Source organism: Macrotis lagotis, chromosome 1 (genome assembly GCF_037893015.1).
Source record: "Macrotis lagotis isolate mMagLag1 chromosome 1, bilby.v1.9.chrom.fasta, whole genome shotgun sequence".
Taxonomy (NCBI): Eukaryota; Metazoa; Chordata; class Mammalia; order Peramelemorphia; family Peramelidae; genus Macrotis; species Macrotis lagotis.
Genome location: NC_133658.1, coordinates 650,512,638 through 650,537,026, shown reverse-complemented (window position 1 = coordinate 650,537,026; position 24,389 = coordinate 650,512,638). Strand labels below are relative to the sequence as shown.

The 24,389-nt window shown below is 34.4% G+C and overlaps 1 protein-coding gene across 1 annotated transcript in view; it reads left to right on the top strand.

The window, feature by feature from the left end:
- LOC141507572 (aldehyde oxidase 3-like) overlaps nt 1-24,389 on the top strand; it is a 110,098-nt gene that overhangs the window by 21,212 nt on the left and 64,497 nt on the right. The window contains exons 6-12 of the mRNA XM_074215354.1: nt 3,642-3,703; nt 5,744-5,824; nt 6,728-6,808; nt 17,528-17,672; nt 18,241-18,336; nt 22,289-22,440; nt 23,006-23,099. Coding sequence (XP_074071455.1) covers nt 3,642-3,703; nt 5,744-5,824; nt 6,728-6,808; nt 17,528-17,672; nt 18,241-18,336; nt 22,289-22,440; nt 23,006-23,099 — 711 coding nt within the window. The remainder of the gene's footprint in view (nt 1-3,641; nt 3,704-5,743; nt 5,825-6,727; nt 6,809-17,527; nt 17,673-18,240; nt 18,337-22,288; nt 22,441-23,005; nt 23,100-24,389) is intronic.

Below are 24,389 nucleotides of genomic sequence, written 5' to 3'. Positions count from 1 at the left end.
TTACAGACTAGAAAGACTAAGGAAGGAAAGGAAGAAAATAAGCACTTTTTAATCAGTCACTTGAGAGACACAAATGCAAACAAAAAATAAGACTGTCCTTGTCCTCAGGGAATTTCCATTTGAATGGAGTAGGTTAACACACAAACATTTGGGATGAAGGAAGGAAGACACTTGGCACAGGACTTGGTTTTAAGTCCAAAAGCCAAGGACAGGATTAGAGAAAACAGTGAAATTTGGCATGGCCCTCTCAAAATAATGTAAGCCCCATAAGGAAACACCAATAGGGGAAGGGGTAGATTTTACAGAAGGATGATTCAATACTACAAATTGAAATCTGTTCATGTTTTTCCATCCTAGTTGCTAATTATTCACAGGGAACAACATGGTGGTGGTCATTCTTCAGAGAACTTGGTGTTATTGAAGCATCAATTCAACACACACAGTCTGTCTTTTTTATTCCTTGCTTTTGCTACATGACTGGCTCATTTCCTTTTCAATCATATTTCTTTTATCAAATTTTTATGCTAATTCCTGCAGTTATATATTCACCTATAATATGCTATGGTTATATGTATCAATCATGTATTTTAGTTACTTGGAGATTGTAGTAACTCATGATTTGTAAACATGTGGCATCAGTGGAAGAACACTGGTATTTAAAAGGTAGAATGTCATTGAAAGAAGAAATTTGAGGGTACTATAAGGTCTTTGTGATTTACCAAAAGCAATAAAACTATTACTAGGGTGAGATAGAACAGAGTGGTACATACATGTTAGAAATGTAAAGCAAGAAAAGATTAAGAATAAAACTGTGACATAGCACTAGAGATCCAACACTATGATATCAATACATCAACCAGCATTCTTTCAGTTGTTCAGCCATTTAGAATCTACTGAACTCTATTATTTCTACATATTCTTTCCTCATAAAGATACCATATTTTATTGAAAACAGGATACACTCATCTGTGTTTCTAGGATTTTCTTAAATTTGAATTTAAATTCTGGTTCTTCCATTTGCTAGCTGTATATTCTCACATGTTCTTCATCTGTAATGGAATAATAATTGTTTGATGAACTGTATATGATAAGATTAAATGAACTGTGAGGATTAAATGAGAAGATGGATATGAAAGTGCTTTGTAAATTATAGCAGGGATGTGTAATGAGGGGGCAGCAGGTGAGGTAGAGCCTTGCAGCATCTCTGATTGCAAAGAATTGAGTGTGTGTATGCACCAGGCATATGCTCTCAACCATCACAGAAGTGAGGTTCAGTTCTTCCTCACCTGCCATCACATGTTGCTACTTAAGATATATAACTAGTAAATAATATAGATATAAAAACCATATGATCTTAGGTATGCAAATGAATTTCAGAACTAGTTCAACTTTCTGTCTTCATCATAGGGAAATTTAGTATCATAGTCCTCCTTTTTTTAATAAAAAAGAACTATCACTCTTTATCTGGTAACTCAGTACAGCACCCAGAAGAGAGGGTTAGAAGTAGCAGGTGGAAGATATAGAGAGGTTAGATTTAGGCTCCCATAAGGAAGAATCTCCTACATTCAAGAGATGACCAAAACTGCAAAAAGGCTATTTGAGAGAGCAAAGGAATCCCCTTCCCTGGATCTTCTAGTAAAGGTCAGATGACATGTAAAAAATGTTGTAGGGGGCAATTAGGTGGCATAGTGGATAAAGCACTGGCCCTGGAGTCAGGAGTACCTGGGTTCAAATCTGGGCTCAGACACTTAATAATTACCTAGCTGTGTGGCCTTGGGCAAGTCACTTAACCCTGTTTGCCTTGCAAAAAAAAAAACTAAAAAAAAGAATGCTGTAGAAGAGACTTTTGCACCTTCTTAATTGGCAACATGTCATGAAAGATGTCTCCTGAAGAACTTTCTGATAGGAGGTTATTCAGATAATACTTATTAAGTCATTATTTGCAAAACATAGAAATGGATACTTTTGGAATTTATAAATGTAACAATCCAGATGACTTCTCTATGTCTGAAGGAGCTTATGAACAATGGAATGTATTACAGAACATTTGGCTATTATTTTTATCCTCTGTTCTTAGAGTACAGTCTCATAAGTGGATAGGATTACAGGTTTAAAACTAGAAAGGACCTTAAAGATCATTTTATAGAAGGGAAAACAAATCATGTTCATCCTAATTCCAAATCCAATCATCTAATCACCATTACATGCTCCGAGTTTTTAAGTTATATTATTATGAATGAAACTGCTTCATGCTCTGATTCTTATTCATATTTCTTTCTTTCTTGTAATGTGAGAGGCAAATAGAATGTCTGTAAGTAATTAATGAATAAGTATAATAAACTAATCATTAATAATAACTGTGATAAGTACTTTTTATAAAAATTTTCCCCCAATAGTTTACAAGTTACTGATTATCATTATTAGAGAAAAGAACCAATGGTGGGATTTTCCCATCACATTAATAAAATCACATATTTTCTATTTAGTAACTTCTTTTGGTCAAAAGGATATCATTTGGGTACATTTCTTAAAGTAGAAAAGGAAATCAAGGCAACAATATAATACAGCAAAAAGAGCACTGGACTGAGAGTCAAGAGATCTGAGTTCTAGTCTCAATCCTGATACTTAGTATCCCTCTTAATAAATGTTCATTGGATTACATTTTACTAAATTACTTTGAGAAAGTCACTTAACATTTTGGGGGCTATGTTTCCTCATATATAAAATTAAAGGACTATATTATAGGATCCTTTCCAAGATACCTGATTTGAATCAGGAAAAAGGAAGGGGAGAATGAAGAGGATGTAAAAAACATTCTTCATTCTTATATCCCACTGACATTGGCTCCATGAGCTGTCAATATCAGATAAATCTGTGACTTTATCACTTCTGAATAAGGCTGTCATTAGGAATGGGCCAGTGTTAATGGTTCACTATCAGTATAACCAGAGGGATTTCATCAGTGATGTCAGAGAATCATCTTTCCAGCTAAAACTATTTTTAATTTGAAATGCTACAGCTTAGACAACCAATAACATGATGGAAGGAAGATATTTCTCTAATCTCATCCCTCCCCTTATAGTTTTATGTGTTCAATAGTTGTCATTGGGCATCCTTGCAAATGACCTACAAAACAAACTGCATTTCTTGGGAATCCCTTAACACTCACATTCCTATAAGATTTTGAACTATTAATTCTATTAGTTATGTTTTAATAATATTAATATTTACTTCCACAGTGCTATAAATATGATTTCAGTAGCCTTACTTATTTTAATGATCAATTTATGTAGACATATGTACTCTCCAACTGTTTTCTCAAAAATAATGGGCATTCTATTATTTAGTCTTCAAAGAATTTCAATAATGAAGATTTTGAAGAAAATATTTTACATTCAAAATTTAAATATTCTGCTTCTTCTCCCCCCTTGTTTGTCTCTACTCCTCTTCATCCTCTCAGCCTCACCTCCAATGCCTGCCTTCTACCAATCCTGAATAATTCCAGAAAAACTACTTCTTGGGCTTTGCTGTAGCCCTCATAGCCTTTCCAGTTAGCCTGGTTTCATGACAAGGAAATATTACAATATAATACAGAGGTGCAAAGTATGAATTATAATGATATACATTTCTTCCTCACTAAGGTAACCTGTGTCGTTGTACTGGATATAGGCCAATCGTAGAAAGTGGAAAAAGTTTTGGCCTTGTAAGTATGGAAAAATTGTAAAAACAGATTCACCATTGCCTCAAATTCAATACTATAATATAGCTGTTTACCAGAGGGACTTGCCCAAAGGGGCTAAAATCCCCCTGGTCAAGGGTTTCTGGTTCCCCGGTCCATTGTTGGATTTGTGAGAGAACACACACAAGAACAAAGGATTTCTTTTAAGTCAAGAATTATTTTTCATTTGCCCAGGAGTAGTAGGAGACAGTACAGTACATACTAATTTCCTGCCTTAGGGAGGAAAGGATTAATTTAAATTGGAGATTCAGATACCCAATCTCAGATGCCTAGGTGTTGGGGTCTTTGATCTGCTAGTTCCCAAGGGAAAGGGATGAGAGGATGCTCAAGTATGACATATGGAAGTTTCTACAGACCAGAGGGAGGAAACCGTTCCCAGGAGAAAGGGCTATTTATGGAGCTCTGTAAATAAGGACAGATAGGGAGTTATCTTCTCATGCCGATTTCTATCCAAGCAAGGTTGAAGGACTAGAGAGGGTTTCTCTCACAACTATATTTCTGTGCTCTAAGATCTCTTGCTAATTTTGGCTCAAATTCAAAATTTTATTTAGCCCCAACAATATCAGCATATTAATTAAGTAGAAAACTTGTTTTTAGTGGAAAACCCAATTTTGATAGGGTCTTGTGGCTATCCTGATCTTCCCATCAATGGGAGAGGTATTTTTTTCTGCCCAAAGAAGCATCCTCTATTGTTAGATTTATTTAAAGTGAATATTAGTAACATAGTACTGATTAAAACAATATGTATCAGGTTCCATTCTACGTAATGAAATTTGTTGTCAGTAAAAGTTGAGGATACCATCTTGGAATACTGTAAACTGAGTGGTACATACAGTTGAGTTGCAAAAATTTCCTTAGAATTGGACCTTCAGTTGGTTACTACAAGTGATCATGATTATGATTCTAGTCAGCGCTAATAGAATCTATATATGGGAAAGAGAAAAGAGGTCATTTTAATAATTGCTAATCCCTTCTCAATGGTGACTTCATTTTTCAGACCTTGGAGCAATTACTTTCTCATTGTCCTCATATAAGTGCTTGAACTTCTAAGCACAGCACACTTATAAAGTTTGTTTATTATTAAAATAAAGGGAGGAGGGGTTTTAGGCCTTTCTAATCCATTCTTTTTTTTTTTGCAAGGCAAATGAGGTTAAGTGGCTTGCCCAAGGCCACACAGCTAGGCAATTACTAAGTGTGTGAGACCAGATTTGAACCCAGGTACTTCTGACTCCTAGCAGCCCCTATAATCCATTCTTGTAACATTATCTCTCATTCTCCTACTTGATCAACTTGCCTTTCTTAAGGTGTCATATCTGGTGAGTGAATAGTAGAGCTGTCACTAGACCCCAAACTTCTAACCCCAAATTGAGGGATCTATCCACTTGGACCACATATCTACTTCAGCTTCTATTAGTTATATTAACAGTTCTTAAATTTAAAAAATACTCCAGAGACTCATAGACTTAGAATTGGAAGGAACTTTAGGACAAAAATAAAAAACGATGAGCTGATATGGAGAGGTCATTCATTTCTATGGAGGAAGGGGTTACTGATACATACATAAGAGTGTTTTTTGCTTGGGAGCTTCTCTAATATTATCCAAATCCTGCTATATAAATTGTCACCAACTCTACTTGCATATGCTTGGCTATATTCAAGTACTGAATTAAATGATTGGTATTGATCAACTGGGCAGTTAGGTGGCACAGTGATTAGAGTACTGGCCTGGAGTCAGTAAGACTCATCTTGCTAAGTTCAAATCTGGCGTCAGACATTTACTAGGTAGGTGACCCTGGTTAAGTCAGTTAACCCTGTCTGCCCCATTTTCTTCATCTGTAAAATAAGTTGGAGAAGGTAATAGCAAACCACTTTTCAAGAAAACCCCAGCTGGGGCATTGAAGAGTCAGACATGAATTTAAAATGACCAAACTCCAATGATAAAATAAATGGTTAACTTCTAGCTTTAGAATCCTGTGATTTTTAAGTAACTCATTAATTCTTTAGGAATCATCTTGCTGTCAAATGAAAGGAACAGGGAAATGTTGCCTGGATCAAGAAGAAAATGAATCTGAGAATAAAAATGATGTAAGTATCCTTTCTTTTCCCCCCACATATATAGATGGTACTTCTCTTATGAGATGGACTTGGCATAGGATGAAAGAAGAGTGAAGATAAAAACTATGAGAGCAGCTGCCAATCTTATACTCCTGGATCACCATCCCTCATTGATCCTTAAGCCCCATTCTTTGACCATTTACAATTTCACAATACCCAAGTCCCAGTGAGCAAGAGGACTACTCTGTTAGGTAACAATACCTATCCACCCTCATGAAAGCTACTGCAACTATATTGTTTGTACATATGACCAACTGTGAGCTCCAGTGTGACTTATACAGGAAATAGTAACCACAGAGAGTCCTTAGCTAGAATATAATGATGATATAAGAAATATATACATATATTTCTCATATCATATATAAATATACAGAGATATATGTTTCTTTTATGAATATGTTATAAGAAACCACTCTCTATTAGTCATACATGGAGTTGAGGCTCAATAAATGTCTGATTATGATGATTTTAAGAGAGGCTTAGTCAGAACAAATATTTTTTAGCTAAACACTGGGATAAGTCTTTGAAAATATTAGTAGATATTTAATAAAGATTTGTTGAATGAATCTTATGTCTCTCAGAATTCCTAGTTTCTTTTGGGACTCAGTTCAAATACTACCTTCTAAGAAGACCTTTCCAGATCTTCTCAGCCCCCCATACCTTCTCCCAAATCATTTTGCCTTTGTGTATACCTCTATATGTACATGGTGTTTCCTCTGACTTGATTCTAAGTTACTTGAGGGCAACAGATATTTTCCCTTTTGTCTTTGTATCCCTATGGCTTGGCATATTGAAAACACTTGGTAAATTCTTAGTGATTGATTGACTTTAGTTTTTGCTATTTGTGATTGAATCAATTTTTTTTTTTTTGAGGTTTGCACCGAACTGAACAAAGAAGAAGAATTTCTACCCTTGGACCCTACCCAAGAACTTATATTTCCACCTGAACTGATGGTATAGTGTTTTTCTTGATTAATTTCTCTTTTTAAGCAGGGTCATTCCCCTCCTCTGTAAAAACAGATTTCCAGAGCAGATGTTCCTATTGCCCCTTTTTTTGGGTTACTTTTCACTGATCCACCCTGGTGAACTCACAACAGTAAAGGAAGGGGAGCTTTTCTTTCTTACCCTTATCCCTATTTTCATAACATTTCCCCCATTTCCTCTTTTCCAGTGGTTATTCATTACCCTCTCACAATGCCCATTACCACAAAGTACACTTAAAATCTATCCTATTACAAAGTAAATAGTCCCTCAGTTCAGAAGATTCTTAGGACACAAATTAAATACAGCTGAAATAAGTTGGAAAAAATCCCTCAATCTTGCATTACTCAATTAGCTTGGCACAGGTTGAAAGTATTCAATAGTCTCTGCCAAATGTTGCTTGTTTTTTGTTCCCCTTTTAGCTGAAGGGCCTCTAGTTTTTATTCTTTAGGTCACTGATCTTTCTAATAGTCCAACCTACTGCTCTGCTAGACCTTGGGTGAACTCTGTCCATTCATCCCATCAGTCTTTAGATAACTATCATCCTTTCCTGTCTGGTCCTCAAGTCTACCTCATTCATTTTAAGATCAAAATTGTTATCCTAACGATCATCTTGTTCAAGACCTTGGACTCTGCCCAGGAGAATTTTCCATTTTGGTCTTTTTCTGGATAGTCAGATTCATTCATTTTTCCAGTTCTGAATCTCCCATCTCAAGCAATACAATTTTCTGTAATACTTTGTCTTTTTCTCTCTCTCCAGTTCCTGTTTTTCTAATTGTCTCAGGTCTTCCACTCCCCCCCCCCCCCCCCTTAGGCATCTACTCTTCTCTTTCTTATACATTACTAGTGTGGTGGTTAGTAACTATGTAGAAAAAGGAAGGAAAAATCATTGCTGGCCAGTATAGTTTCCTTGATAAAATATCCTGCCAGACTAACTTTGCTTCCTTTTTTGATAGGGTTACTGGATAGGTAGATGAGAAGAGTATTGTAGATAAGTTTTCCAAGTTATTTGTCAATCTCTCAAGTGATTTTTATGGAAAAGATAGAGAAGTAGTTTAGGTACAAACAGTTGGATATATTGAACATATGCAGTATCTGATTTGCTATCAGCTAGGAAAAAGGTCTCTACTGATGTGTTCTAGGAATTTGTACTTAGACTTGTGCTATTTAATATTTTTGTGAGTTCCTTGGATAAAAGTATACATGACATGTGTCCCTGACATAAAACCTATAGGGATAGATTATGTGACTGAGAGAGCAAGGATCTAAAATGGTCCTGTTAGGCTAGAATTTTTGACTGGTCTGGTAAACTAGAGTAACAGCTTGAGGTGGCTCAAAGGAAAAAGTACTGGACCTGGAGTCAGGAAGACCTGAGACTCAGACACTTACTAGCTATGTGACCCTGGGGAAATCAGTCAACCTTTCTTCTTTTTTTTTTTTTTAGGTTTTTTTTTTGCAAGGCAAATGAGGTTAAGTGGCTTGCCCAAGGCCACACAGCTAGGTAATTATTAAGTGTCTAAGACCGCATTTGAACCCAGGTACTCCTGACTCCAGGGCCGGTGCTTTATCCACTATGCCACCTAGCTGCCCCAGTCAACCTTTCTTTACCTTAATCCATTAGAGAAGAAAATGTAATCAATTTCAGAGTCAGATAAGACTAAAAAAGTAAGATAAAATTTGATAGGGAATATATAAAGTTTTATATTAGGGCTAAAAATATAAACTTTCCAAGTACAAGAAAGCAAAACTATAAATAGTTAATTTTGGAAAGGTTTGGGGGTTTTAGTGCACAGCCAACTCGATTTGAACCTGTTACATGAAATGGCAGAGAATGAGATTCTGTGTATCGAGTACTAATCAAGGACTAATAGCCTCTCTATACTTTACTCTAAAAAGACCCCACATAAACTATGTTACCCAGTTCTAAGGAAGGACATTGAGAAAGGACATTTATGATCTTGCTCTTTCCAGAGAAGACCAGGATGATGAAAAGATCAAGGACAGTAAAAGGCCTCAAGATCATGTATGTGAAGAAATTGAAGGAAGTGAGGATGTTTAGAATATAAAAAAGTTTAGGGGAGACATAATTATTTTCCTCAAGTATTTGAGAAATTATCATATTGAAGAGGGTTTGAGTTTAGTCTCAGAGGTCAATCTGTGGTAATTGCAAAGAGGTACCAAAAAAATATAGACTTGAAATCAGAACCTTTGCTAAGAGCTCATTATAGTTTCCTTCTTCCTCAAAGTCTTCAAGAAAAACCTGGATGATAACTTTTCAGAATATTGATGAAAGAACTTTTGGTCAGCTGTGGATTAGGCCTCTGAGTTCTTTTTAAACTCTGTTTCTGTGCTTTTCTTCTAAGAAATGTTTCCTAAATTTATCTTCAAGAATAGTGTACTTAGAGTCAAAAAACTTTGGTTTAGGTCCTGTGTCTGTCATTTTAAAGAATTTCTCAAAAGTTTTTAAGCTATTATAACTTATAACTATACTTTTTTAATCCCCGGATGTGAGATGTTCAGCATACACTCTTGTCATGCTAATTCTCACCCCCCTCCCCCAGGTGTGGGCAGCAGATCTCTCTCAGTATTGAGTGAATAATAAGAGAACTCAGCCAGCACTTTTCAAGGATAATTCAGACCCTGCTGCTTCCTCCTGCTGCGCGCCCCCCAGGCCTAGGGAGTGGGCAACAATTCAAGGTTACAGACACTCCAGAGAAAGCCTCTAGCATCCCCCAGTGGCTGGCCCACTTGGAGTTACTAAACCCAGTCAGCAAAGCTTCTAAGGTTTTCAAAACCAAAGTTCTGTGAACCAGACCCACCCCCAACACAAGATCTTAAGAAAATGAAGAAAGGCCAGTAGATAGGGGGTTCCATTGAAAACTACCTCAAAGCCAAAGACCCTAAGTCAGACAGAGCTAGAACTTTTTTTTAGTTTTAAAAACATTTATTTATTTAAGGCAAGGGGTTAAGTGACTTGTCCAAGGTCACACAGACAGGCAATTATTAAGTGTCTGAGGCCAGATTTGAATTCAGGAACACCTGACTCCAGGGGCAGTGCTCTATCTGCTGCACCACCTAGCTGCCCAGAGCTAGAACTTCTGAGGAGAATATGAATTGATCTCCAGCCCAGAAAGACTTTTTAGAAGAGATCAAGGAGTTTAAAAACCAATTCAAAAAATTGGAAAAGAAACCCAAGAGAAAACGAACACCTTACAAGAGAAAATTAACATCTCACAACAAGAAAACAATTCTTTAAAAACCACGATTGGGCAAATGTTTGAAAACCCCTTCAAAAATAGAATTGAACAATTGGAAATGGTGTTGCAAAAGGTAAATGAAGAAAATACTACTTTAAAAATAAAGAATGTAATCTGTGAAAACTAATGACTCCATGAGATAACAAGAATCTGTTAAAACCAAAAAATTGAAAAACTAGAAGAAAACATAAAATACATCATTGGCAAAACTACTGACCTAGAGTATGGATCCAGAGAGACAACTTAAGAATTATTTGGCTTCCTGAAAACATTGAGGATAAAAAAAAAAGCCTGGACTCAATATTTCAAGATCTTTGAAGGAAAATTGCTCTGGTATCATAGAACCAGGGGGCAAAGTAGTTATTGAAAGATTATATAAATCCCCTCCTGGAAGGGATCCCCAAATGAAAACACCAAGTAATATTGTGACTGAATTTCAGAATGACCAGATAAAAGATAAAATCCTGCAAGCAGTCAGAAAGAAACAATTTAGATACCAAGGAGCTACAGTAAGGATTACACAAGGACTTGACTGCATGAACATTAAGGGATTGAAGGGCCCAGAATACAATATTCTGAAGAGCAAGGGAGCTTGTATTAAAGCCAAGAATTCACTATTCTGCAAAACTGAACCTTCTCTTCCAAGGGAAAAGATGGACATTTAAAGAAATAGAAGACTTCACAACTTTTCCTGACAAAAAGACCAGAACTAAACAGAAAATTTGGACATCAAACAGGAGACTCAAGAGACACATGAAAAGGTAAAAAAAGAGAAAAGAAAAAAGCTTGCTAATCAATAAGTTCAACCTGGCTATGTCCCCACCTGGGAGAAAGAATCTCATAACTCTTGAGAATTATAACTCTATTAGAGAGAATATACTTAACCAGAAGCAATAGACACTCATGACTTGTCTGTGACTCAGAATGGTTTAAAAACAATATCTCCTCAAAAGGGTGGAGCAGTAAAGAGATAGGAGGATGGGGGAGATTGGATAGGGTAAATCACATTACATGAAGAGGCACAAAGGACATATTGCAATAGAGGGGAAGAAAGGAAGTGGTGAAAACTGCTTGAATCTTTCTTTCATCAGATTTGGCTCAAAGAAGGATTAACACACAATTAAGTTAAGAAACTTATTGACCCTTCAAATATTGAAAGGAGAAAGGGTGGGGGGAGGAAAAGGGGAACTAAGAGAAAGAAGGGAAGCAAAAAGGGGCAAAGGGAAAGCAGAAAGAGAGGGGAGGGAATTAGATATAAGTGAGTAAACACACTGAAGGAGGTGGTATTCAGAAGTAAAATCATGGGGACTATGGATAAAGTAAAAAAAGGAAAAAATACAGAGGGAAGATAGCATGGAGGGCAACAAAGAGTTAGTAATTACAACTTTGAATGTGAATGGGATGAACTTTCCCATAAAATGTAAGTGAAGAGTAGAGTTGAGTAAAAACTAAAATTCTACAATATTCTGCTTACAAGAAACTCATTTGAAGCAGAGAGATACATATAGAGCAAAGGTAAAAGGTTGGAGCAGAATATATTTTGCTTCAGCCAAAGTGAAAAAAGCAGGGGTAATAATCCTTATCTAAGACAAAGCAGCTGCAAAATGATCTAATCAAAAGAGATAAGGAAAGAAATTATATTCTCTTAAAAGGTACCATAGATAATGGATAATGAAGCAATTTCAATACTAAATATATATGTACCAAATGGTATAGCATGCAATCCTTAGAGGAGAAGCTGAATGAGCTACAGGAAGACATAGACAGCAAAACTCTATTGGTAGGAGATCTCAGCCTTGCTCTCTCAGATTTAGATAAATATAACCATAAAATAAACAAGAAAGAAGTTAAGGAGGTCAATAGAATGTTAGAAAACCTAGACATGATAGACCTTTGGAGAAAGTTGAATGGGACAGAAAAGAATATACTTTTTTTCCTGCAGTACATGGCACTTACATCATAATTGACCATGAACGATGGCATAAAAACCTTATAATGAAATGCAGAAAGGCAGAAATAGTGGATATTTCCTTCTTAGATCATAATGTAATAAAAATCACATGCAATATTGGGCTAGGGAGAGACAGACCTAAAACTAATTGGCAACTAAATGACCTCATTTTAAAGAATAAGTGGATCAAGGTGTGGCTAGGTGGTGCAGTGGATAGATCACCAGCCTTAGAGTCAGGAGTACCTGAGTTCACATCTGACCTTAGACACTTAATAATTACCTAGCTGTGTGGCCTTGGGCAAGGCACTTAACCCCATTTGCCTTGCAAAAAATAAAACCCTAAAAAAACAAAGAATAAGTGGATCAAACAACAAATTATAGAGAGAATTAATGATTTCATACTTGTTAATGAGAATTATAATCCAAAAATTATGGGATATAGCCAAGGCACTTATTAGGGGATTATATTATATCTTTAACAGCTCACATGAATAAAATAAAGAGGAAATCAAATGAACTAAGCATGTAACTAAGCATGCAATGAAAAAAATTAGAGAAAGAACAAATCCAGCCCCCCAATTAAATACCAAATTAGAAATTCTAAAAATTAAAGGTGAAATTAATAAAATTGAAAACAAGAAAACTATTGAACTAATAAAACCATAAAACCAAGAGTCAATTTTATGAAAAAACCAATAAAATTGATAAACCTTTGGTTAATTTGATTAAAAGTATCATAAATGAGGAGAAAAAAGTAATAATTAAATGAGGATAAAAAAGTAATAATTAAAATAAATTAAATAAATTAAAATAATAATTTGGAGTTATTTTGCTCAAGTGTATGCCACTAAATTCGATAGTCTAAGTGAAATGGATGAATATTTATGAAAATATAAGTTGTTCAGGTTAAATGATGAGGAAATGAAATACCTGAATAACACTATCTCAGAAAAAGAAATTCAACAATTTATCATTGAACTCCTTAAGAAAAAATCTTCAGGGCCATATGGATTCACAAGTGAATTCTATCAAGCACTTAAGGAACAATTGGTTTCAATTCTATATAAACTCTTCAGAAAAATAGGTGAAGACAGAATTCTGCCTAACTCATTCTATGACACCATTATGGTGCTGATACTTAAACCAGGAAGAGTGGAAACAGAGAAAGGAAATTATAGATCAATTTCCCTTAATGAATATGAATTCAAAAATCTTAAATAAAATTAAATAAAATCTTAGCAAAGTGATTACAGCAAGTTATCACTAGGATAATACACTATGACCAAGCAGGATTTATCCCAGGAATGCAGGGCTGTGTCAATATTAGGAAAATTGCTAGTATAATAGACTACATCAATAACAAACCTAACAGAAATCATATGTCTCAATAAATGCTGAAAATGCCTTTGATAAACCACAACATCCATTCCTACTAAAACACTAGAGAGCATAGAAATAAATGGATTGTTCCTTAGAATGATTAGCAGTATCTATTTGAAACATTAACAAGCATTATATGCAATGGGGATAAGCTAGAGACATGCCCAATAAGATCATGGGTGAAACAAGGATGACCTTTATAGCCACTACTATTCAATATTGTATTAGAAATTTTAGCTTCAGCAACAAGAGAAGGAAAAATGTTTAAGGAATTAGAATTGGGAAGGAAGAAACAAAACTTTCACTCTTTGCAGATGACATGATGGTATACTTAGAGAATCCTAAAAAATCATCTAAAAAAAACTGCTAGAAACAATTAGCAACTTTATCAGAGTTGCAGGATATAAAATAAATCCTCATAAATCCTCAGAATTTCTATATATTAATAGCAAGATACAGCAGCAAGAGCTAGAAAGAGAAATTCCATTTAAAGTAACTTCAGACACTATAAAATACTTGGGAGTTGACCTGCCAAGGCTGACTCAGAAAATCCATGAAAACAACTGTAAAACACTCTTCATACAAATAAAATCAGATTTAAATAATTGGCAAATATCAACTGCTCATGGATTGGTTGAGCTAACGTAATAAAAATGACAATTCTACTTAAATTAATCTACTTATTTAGTGACTTACCAATCAAAGTTCCAAAAAATTACTTTAATGAACTAGAAAAACTTGTAACTGAATTCATATGGAGGAACAAAAAGTCAAGACTATCCAGGGATTTAATGAAAAAAAAAGTACAGAAGAAGGTGGCTTAGCCTTACCAGATCTAAAATTATATTATAAAGCATCAGTCATCAAAACTGTCTGATATTGGGTAAGAAATAGAGTGGTGGATCAATGGAATAAATTACATGCAAAAGAGACAGCAGGAAATGATTATAATAATCTGCTGTTTAATAAGCCCAAAGAGTCCAGCTTCTGGGATAAGAACATTCTCTTTGATAAAAACTGTTGGGAAAAATTGGAAGTTAGTATGGCAGAAACTTGGATTAGATCAACATCTCACACCCCATACCAAGATAAGATCAAAATGAGTACAGGATTTAGACATAAAAGATAATATCATAAGCAAATAGGAGATCAAGGAATAGTTTATTTGTCAGATCTATGGATGGGGAAGTAGTTTATGACCAAAGAAGAGATGAAGAACATCTTTAAAAACAAATTAGATAATTTTGATTAAATTAAATTAAATTAAAAAGCTTTTGCACAAAGCCACTGTAACCAAAATCAAAAGAAGTGTAGTAAATTGGAAAACAACTTTTACAATTAATATTTTTGACAAAGGACTCAATTCTAAAATATAGAGAGAACTGAGTCAGATTTATAAAAAAATAAGCCACTCCTCAATTAACAAATAGTCAAAGGATATTCAAAGACAAGTAGATGATGAAATCAAAGCTATTCATAGTCATACAAAAATTGCTCTAAATCATTACTGATTAAAGAAATGTAAATTAAAGCAATTCTGATGAACGATCTCACACCTATCAGTTTGGCCAATAGGACCAGAAAGGACAACGTTCAATATTGGAAGTGATGTGGGGAAATCTGGGACACTAATACACTGTTGGTGGAACTGTGAACTGATCCAACCTTTCTGGAGAACAATCTGGAATTATGCCCAAAAGGCAATAAAAATGTACATACCCTTTGATCCAGCAATACCACTACTGGGTCTACACCCTGAAGAGATCATGCAAAAGGGCAAAAATATCACTTGTACAAAAATATTCATAGCAGCCCTGTTTATAGTGGCAAAGAACTGGAAATCAATTGAATGTCCATCAATTGGGGACCAATTGAATAAATTGTGGTATATGTATCTTATAGATCATTATTATTCTATTAGAAACCAAGAGGGATGGGAATTCAGAAAAGCCCAGAAAGACTTGCATGAACTGATGATGAACAAGATGAGCAGAACCAGAAGACCACTGTGCAACCTAATGGCAATGTAGGGATGATGATCAATATTATTGGACTTGCTCATTCCATCAATGCTATAATCAAGGACAATTTTGGAGCACCTGCAATGGAGTATAGCATCTTTACCCAGAGAAAGAACTGTGGCATTTAAACAAAGACCTAAGCCTATTACCTTCAATTTTTTTTTATTAAAAAAACAGTGTCTCATGTACTACATAATTTTACTGTCTCTAATATTTTATTTTCTCCTTAAGGATATAATTTCTCTCCCAACACATTCAATTTTGATCATTGCATAACATGGAAGCAATGTAAAGATTACCAGACTGCCTTCTTTGAGGGGGAGGGGGGATAGGGAAGTAAGGGAAGGTGGATGAAAGATTGTAATATTCAAAACCTTACAGAAAATGATGGGTAGAAACTACTATTGTATATAATTGGAAAACAAATAAAAATTAATTAAAAAAATAAAATGTGATCATCTAAATTCTGCTCAATGGTGAGGGAAAACCTGTTATCCCCCCATGGCAGCATTTTTGGGAACTTTGATTTCTTGATGACAACTCTCATGTTTTCCTGAAGTCACGTAAGTATCACATGGATAGAGTTCTGGACTTGGATTCAGGAAAACCTGAACTCAAAGCTTCCTTCAGACACAATGCTATGTGACCTTGGGCAAATCATTTAATTACAGTTTTCTCGTAGTTAAAATAGGGATAGGGCACTTTACCCTAAAAGGTTGTTCTGCTTCTAGGTGGTTTAATGGATAAAGATCTGGGTCTGGAGTCAGACAGACTCTTCTTCATTAGTACAAATCTTGCTTCAGACACTTAATATCTGTGTGAACCGGGGCAAGTCACTTTATTCTGTTTGCCTCAGTTTCCTCATCTATAGTATGAGCTAGAAAAGGAAATCATTCCAGCCTCTTTGCCAAGAAAGTCCAATATGGATGCATGGAGAGTGTGTAATGACCAAACAACAACAAAAGAAAAGGTTGTGAGTATAGCATGTCAAATACCTTTTAAACTTTAAAGGACTGTGCAAATATTGTTATTATTGTAATCTTTATTATTAAACTTTATTTTTATCCATTGGCACATGCAAATTTTCAAGTTACAAAATTACCTTTCACCCTACCTTCCTACCCTGCTCCCCTCAGTGGCAAGCAGTCAGGTTAGCATTGTACATACACATATTTTGCTAAACATGTTTACAGATTAGTATTAGTTATTTTTGGTATGAGGAATTAGGATTAAGTGAAAGAGATATAAGAGATAATTTTTATTAAGTGTTCATCAGATTCTGAAGGGTTGTTTTTTGTGTGTTTTGTTTTGCTTTTCTTCTTCTGATGTCATTAATCTTTAATAGGCTTTCATAGTTTCTTCTACCCTAGTCCCATTTTCCCACAGAGATATGGAACTACATAGTTTGAATTTTGATACACATTACCTTGCTTAAAAAAAGAACATGCATAGGATTTTAGGGACTTTCGCTGTCATATAATTTGACTCCTTTTTTTACAAATGAGGAAACTGAGGCTTAGAGACATTAAATGTTTTACTCAGAAAATATGCAACTAATTAATAATAGAAAAAGGATTAAACAACATGCATCTTCTTTGACTCTTAGGTCTATACCTTTTCTTCCACAGCCTTTTATGTGAAAGGAAAACACAAATACTTCACATGGTGTCATGTGTACTTGTTTAAGGACTTGGAACATAGAAATCAAGCATAAGTTGTTTTCCACACATGGCTAGGGGTTTGTTTACATTTTTACTATTATTCATAACTGAGGCAATAATTAGTTTGGAAATTGGAAACTTGGCCTGAAATATTTCATCCTGAGATAATGTTTTATTCATCTGTTTTCAAATAAGAGTTAATTAAAATTTCCTTGATTTTTATATCATAGGAGATGAAAAGTATTTCAAAACAGCAGGTTTAATTATAAATTGATTATGTTATATTCTTTTGATCAATTTTCTTAATTTCATATTCCATAGTACATTCTTTTTCTTTTTATTTTGTTTGTAAGTTTCAGTCAAATCTTTATCTTTCATCATTTTAAATGATATTTAGTGGGTATTATGTTGTTTCTCTGTAGAGAATGGCAGAAGAAATTAAAAAGAAAACCTTAGTGTTCCAGGGTGAGAGGGTTACCTGGATTTCCCCTGCAACCCTGAATGACCTTTTGGAACTCAAATTGCAATATCCCCAGGCACCTCTTGTCATGGGGAACACCTTTGTGGGTGAGTAGTAGAATCATATCTCTTACATTCAAAATCACAATTTGGCCCTGAGATCTGCTTTTATGAGACAATAAAAACAAGCAAAAAGAGATGGCATATTAGAGAATTCATTCAAATATATCCTTAATAATAAACAAATTCATAAAAATGTATCCTTAATAACAAATATATCATTATTGTCTTGCCACAAACACATGGCATGCTAAATATTTAATATTTATTGTTCCAAAAGGGGGAGATATAGTTTGTAGATCTAGCCTTAGAATTTATTTCCATTTCCCATAATTAGCATTCTTGAACTTTTGAACTTCGTAGATAATGAAAAAATCCCTCAAATTTATGAGTTTCTTGAGAGCAGGAATTTATCTTTGCTCTTCCTTAAAACCTAGACAATCAATAAATGTTTATATGCAAAGAATAGAGAATCTCAGAAACTTTTCATTTATTATTGTTTTATTTGGCTTTGTATATTTGTTTTGCGTGACTCTTCCTTTTCTAGGCCATGGTGTCATTTGTAGAAAGATAATAACTTGCCTTCTTTTTATTTGCAATACTTATATTATTTTAGGACCAAATATGAAATTCAAAGATGTCTATCACCCAGTTATCATCTCTCCTGCTAGAATTTTGGAATTGAATGTTGTGATGATTGATGCAAACCAAGGTATGTTCCCATCTAAAATAAGACATTATTTATGTCAGTGATTATACTAAGACAAGCAGTGCATATTAGAGTATATTATGGAACAGCAGCAAGGATCATCTTTGCTACTGTGCTGCCTTAAGATAGAACTACAACTACAGCATCCCAAGCAGGAAGGAATTTTCCTATTTTCAAGGACTTCTAGGGAGGGGTATACATCTGACTTCAGATACAATTCTTTGTTCACATTTAATGCATGCTCAATTGAACTTCATTCAGCTGGAATCCTTTTTTAACCATTTTCATTATCAGGAAAAATCTTTGTAACTAATGTCTTCTTGTGTTGGAGGTAAATGCTTTTCCTTCTGCTTTCAGGAAAGATGAGAGCAATAGACCATCATCCTTGGGAAAATAACCCTTGCTATACAGTATATACTCAAAAGTTAAGGCAGCTAGATGGTGCAGTGGATAAAGCACTGGCCTTGGAATCAAGAGGATGAGAATTCAAAACCAACCTCTGACACTAGCTATGTAACATTGGGCAAGTCACTTAACCCTGATTGCCTCACATTCAAGGCCATTTCAGAAATCATCCTGATCTGTATCTGGCCACTGGACTCAGATGGTTCTGGAGGAGAAAGTGAGGCTGGTGACTTAGCATAGGACTACCTCCTCAACCTCCCTGATGTCAAGATTTTAATACTCAAAATTTGCCATCACCTCTTCATCAGTTTTTCTTTTCCAGCTTATACTTTTTGTTTGTTTGTTTGTTTTGGTGATCTCCTCTAGCTACCTAGCATGTGACAAGAAAAAAATGGATTACATGAATTGCTTCCCAGTTTAGAATTCAATCTGCTGGATTAGTATTATCCTATGATTGTTTTGGATTTCTAAAGCAATTTAATTAAACTAAAAATAATTGTGTAAATTCTATTTTGTATTTATTATTCTATTTTCCTCATAGAGAAATCTTAATTCTTCAACTAAGGAATATTTCTACAATTATATATTTTCCTAGTATTATTATAATTATAATGATTTGTTATTTAAATAGAGATATTGAAAAGAATTGGAATTTTTTGGATAAACAAAGGACAAGGAATCTTTTTCACCAGTTAGAAAACTTTTCTAATGCTACTGTACTTTGATTTTGTAGTCAGATGCAGAGCTGGGGTAAAAACAATTTATTTGGGAGAAACATTTTGATTGAACAGCCATCATAAAAACACAATCTAGACAAGGCAAGATGTTCAACTTAGGAGACAACACAATGGGGTGCAAGGAGGGACATTTAAAAATATTACTTTTTTATAAAATGCATATTTTGAAAATTAGATAATCTGACTCTACATTCCCTTTCAGCATTTATTTTCAGATGTTAAGCTGCATTTTTTAAGAGCAATACTTAGGGGCCGCTAGGTGGGGTAGTGGATAAAGCAATGGCCTTGGAGTCAGGAGTACCTGGGTTCAAATCCAGTTTCAGACACTTAATAATTACCTAGCTGTGTGGCCTTGGACAAGCCACTTAATCCCGTTTGCTTTGCAAAAACCTAAAAAAAAAGAGTGATACTCAAAAGTTTTCAATGAATAGTAGCAAAAAGTGAATGAAATTTTAAAGCTTGGGCTAGGGTATGTAAATAATGATATTAATAATGACATTTACATAGTGCTTTAAAATTTGCAAAGGATATATTATTTCCCATCTTCTATAACTCTGGGTAAGGATATTACTCAAACAGCATCTCCAGTGTTTCTTATTCATTCATAGCTTAATATATTTCTATATCATATTTATGGTTTTATTGATTAAGGACAGCTTCTCCTTCCTGAACACCCACATTATAGGTATAATCATGTTGATCCATGGTGCAGATTTTATACATGAGTTCTGTGTCCTTGTCTTCAAGTTGTGTTGTTATTATTCAGGAAAACTGATGAGTAGCTTAAGCTGTACAAAGACACAAATTCTCTAAACTCACATTTGATTTTCTTTTGAATTCTTATTTGAATAACCTCATGGTAAACATCTTTTGAAGTCTAAGTAAATATGTTTTGTGTAAGATCCAAAAAGCAGGATTCTCTTAACCAGTTTTAAATATCAAAATACATTGAAGATTCTTTTTAAAATAGTCATTAATGCTATCCACTCCCCAAATTTAAGGAATGTGCTCCCTCTGCTGGTATACTGTTAGTTTTGTGATGTTAGCAATAATAATGATCGGAGACTCAGATAAATCCCAACAATAGTAAACTATTTAATTCCACTTTCTTTGGAAAACTGAGTAAATAGTCATTATTTTTAAATAGATAATAAAAATGTACTAAAAGATTTCCAGAAGTGGGTATTGACAATTAAACTGCAAACAACATGCCTGTGTCCACTACTAGTATAGAGCTACCCTGAATTCTTGATCTGACCAGTTGCTAGGTGACTTTACTGTCTCTGGTTTCAGACCTCCTGAAGCTTCTATTGCTTCTGTCACTACCACCTAGTCCAATCACTGGTGTTTAATCATGTGAACTCCCCATCAGCCTCCTTTCCCATGTCACAGATCTCTTTCCAATCTCATATGTTGTCTTGGGTCAGAAGAATACCTTACTTTGACCTTTTACTGACTCTCCACTCCAGAATTTGTTTTGTGGTGCTATTTTGTTTGCACAAATGCCGAGAGAGTTCTGCTGAGTGAGTCACCATCTTGGTTCTGCCTCCAGAAGTCCAAGGCAAGGATTATTTATTCTTTTTTTCAATCATTTACAGTTACCTTTGGCAAAATGGCAAAAACCTTGGATCCCTTTTTGCAATAACATTTTTCAATAAATAAAATAAAATAAATGGGATACCAAAGGAAACAAATTATTTTGAAGTATAGTAATCACAATATGTTAAAAAAAGCAAGCTGATAGACTTCAAATTAAGAAGCCTTGTTTTTAGGGACTGAATGAGATAACAGGGAAACATTTTGCAAACTTTAAAGTACTTTTGTAATCAGCTATAGCTATTACTGCAATGACTATTATGGAATCATGTATGTGATTTACCATCAAATGCTATATAAATATATACTATTTCTATTTTCTTCTAAAACTGGCATTTACCATAGCACTATTAAATTAAAGTTAACACTATATTCAATGGCCATCTGGATAATATTGCATTTTTATTATTCTTCCTCCAAGTGGAGAAATTATGCACCAGCTTACAATGTAAATATGAGAGGAGAAAACAATGTCAGCAGGAAGAGAAGAGTACAGCTGGCTAGTCAGTTTTATTTATCTAATCAAAATTTAATTGATCAAAGCCCTCTCCTATTAACTCCCAAAATACCAAATAGCTCAAACAGGTTAAGAATTAAAAGCTTTCTTTATTCATTGCAGGAGAGAGATTGGATACATGACAGAGCCTCCTCTAATAGGAAACCCAAGGCAGTGAGGTTAAAACTTGATTTGTGTATGTGTGCTAGATAAAGAATAAATCACTGGAGCAGCTAGATGGCACAGTGGATAGAACACCAGCCCTGGAGTCAGGAGGACCTAAGTTTAAATCTGACCTCAGACACTTAATAATTGCTTGCTGTGTGACCTAGGACAAGTCACTTAACCCCATTGCCCCACAAAAACAAAAGAGTAAGGCATTATAGTGTAGCAATAGTGGTGAGGCACATCAGCAACAGTGAGAAAAGGTTGGCTAGTGACAAAAAGTTCATCCATATCATGGCTTCATGTCTAAGCTGTTGGTATGAGTTCTGTGATTTAGTTGCAGAAGGTTCATCCAGAATGCAAAGGGTAATTGTTATGCCAAGCTCAGGGCACAGCTTGCTTGTTGGAACTTAGTTCTGTATCCTAACCCTCTCCACAACCATGGTGCCAGTATACCCTGATGCCTTCAGAAGCAACCCTAGGCTACACAATGTCCCCATCTTGTATATAATCAGAAACCATTAATATTTTATTCATCTAGGTTACTTGTTTTTAGGGTTGACTATAGGTGCTGGCTGTAGCCTGGCCCAGGTGAAAGAAATCCTGACTGAAATGGTTTTAAAGTTCCCAGAGGAGAAAACTCAAACTTACCGAGCTCTCTTGAAACAATTGAGAACTCTGGCTGGTCAGCAGATCAGAAACATGGCTGTAAGTATTCTGAACCAAAGGTCAGAAAATATATATTGTAATTGAAGAAGAAAAAATAAATTAATATGAATGTATTTATTTTATATTATATAAATAAATAAAAATGTAATTTAATAAGAGAATAAACAATAAAAATGGTTCTATTTATTTGTAGATTTATTCATTAATATTTTTCATGTGGGCAGGAAGAGCTTGTCCATCTAATTTTAGACCTATGTTTAGTCCCAAATTAGATTTCACATAGTCAAAACTATTCTTTGAGTTTCTTTTGAATCAGTCGTAAGTGGTATTGAAGAAAGATAAACTAACTTCATTTTTACTTTTTCTATTTTGTAGGTAAGGAAAGGGTTGAGCTGATCATTGTCTTGTTTTGGTTCTTTGCATGAAGCATTAAGAAAAACTCTGATGTACACATACATTTCTTATTCTAATTTGACATTTAGGTTAATGGAAATGACAGATTTCTTTGTTAAGTAATGTTATTTTCTACTGATAGCTACTTCAACTTTCATGAAAATAGAATAATTATGAAATCAATTGAAGCTGTAAAATAATTTTTATTTAGTCCCTAGGAGGACACATTATGACTCGGCTGCCAAAGTCTGACCTCAATCCTGTTTTGGGTGTAGGCAATTGTATCCTCAACTTGGTATCAAAAGGTGAGAAATTAAACTCCTCTGCAAATATATTTATTATGCATAATAAATATATATAATATAGCATAATATAAATTAATAAAATATATTAATATAATACATAATTATAAGTAACATCTTATATTGTAGCATATGTGTAACATATCAGATTGCAGAATATAAAAGGTCCAGTATATATATATTTTTTTTCTCAATTTCCTGGCTTATAGGTCCTGGTCAAGAAACCTGGGAAAATAGAATGTTCCTTGAGATACTATCTCACTTTTATACCTAGTAGTTAATGATTAAAAAACACAAATTGGTTGACTAGAAGTGTATTAAAGAAGCAACTCCCAGGGGTGGCTAGGTGGTACAATGCATAGAGCACCAGTCCTGGAGTCAAGAGTACCTGAGTTCAAATCTGGCCTCATATACTTAATAATTACCTAGCTGTGTGGACTCGGGCAAGCCACTTAACCCTACTGCCTTGAAAAAAAAATAAAGGAAGCAGCTCCCAGTATTTTTATTTTATTAATAAATTAATAAATTTATTATATACTCTATAGAATATAAATAATATATAGTATAAATAAATTAAAACATAATAGCTTTTAATAAAATTAAAATTTTTATAAAAAGAGGAACAGTAAACTCCTCAGAAATATTCAAATGATCAGTTTAGGAAGGGGTGGTTATCATTTCTTTCTCCCTCCTATAAATCTTTATACTGTGACCTCCAAATATTTTCCTTAATTTTTCAGGTGAGGCTGAGACAAGGTTCTATAGAATTTTTCATTTTAAAAAAAGCAAAATTCTTCATATGAAGATCAAACAAACAAAATACCCTTGTCCTTTGCTCTCCCTTTCCAGTAGTTTTTTGAAGGCCCTTCTACAATCTTTTGTGCTTTCTCAGTTGTCAGTCCTGTCACAACCACAAAAATTTCTTTTTATTTTCTCCAGTTATGCAAATAGGAAAAGAAGAAGGAAAGGGTAGATGTCTCAGAATTTGCTATAGTATTTAAGGATGAGATACTCTCTCCACCTAAGCCAGTAATTGAATAGACAAAATGGTATTCTTATCTAAATCTCTAATTGTCAGCAAGGCAAAGATTCATTAAGTTCTTATATGAATTAGTCAAGTTAACTTGTCTAAAACTAGCCTATAATTATTCACAGAAAAGGTATATGGAATTTTTCCTCTACTCAAATAGTTTTAAAATCATATTATTATCATAATTGTGAGACTATGCACATTATTATTGCAAGGAAGAATATTTTACCATTTACAAAGGGTTTTCACATATATAATTCAAT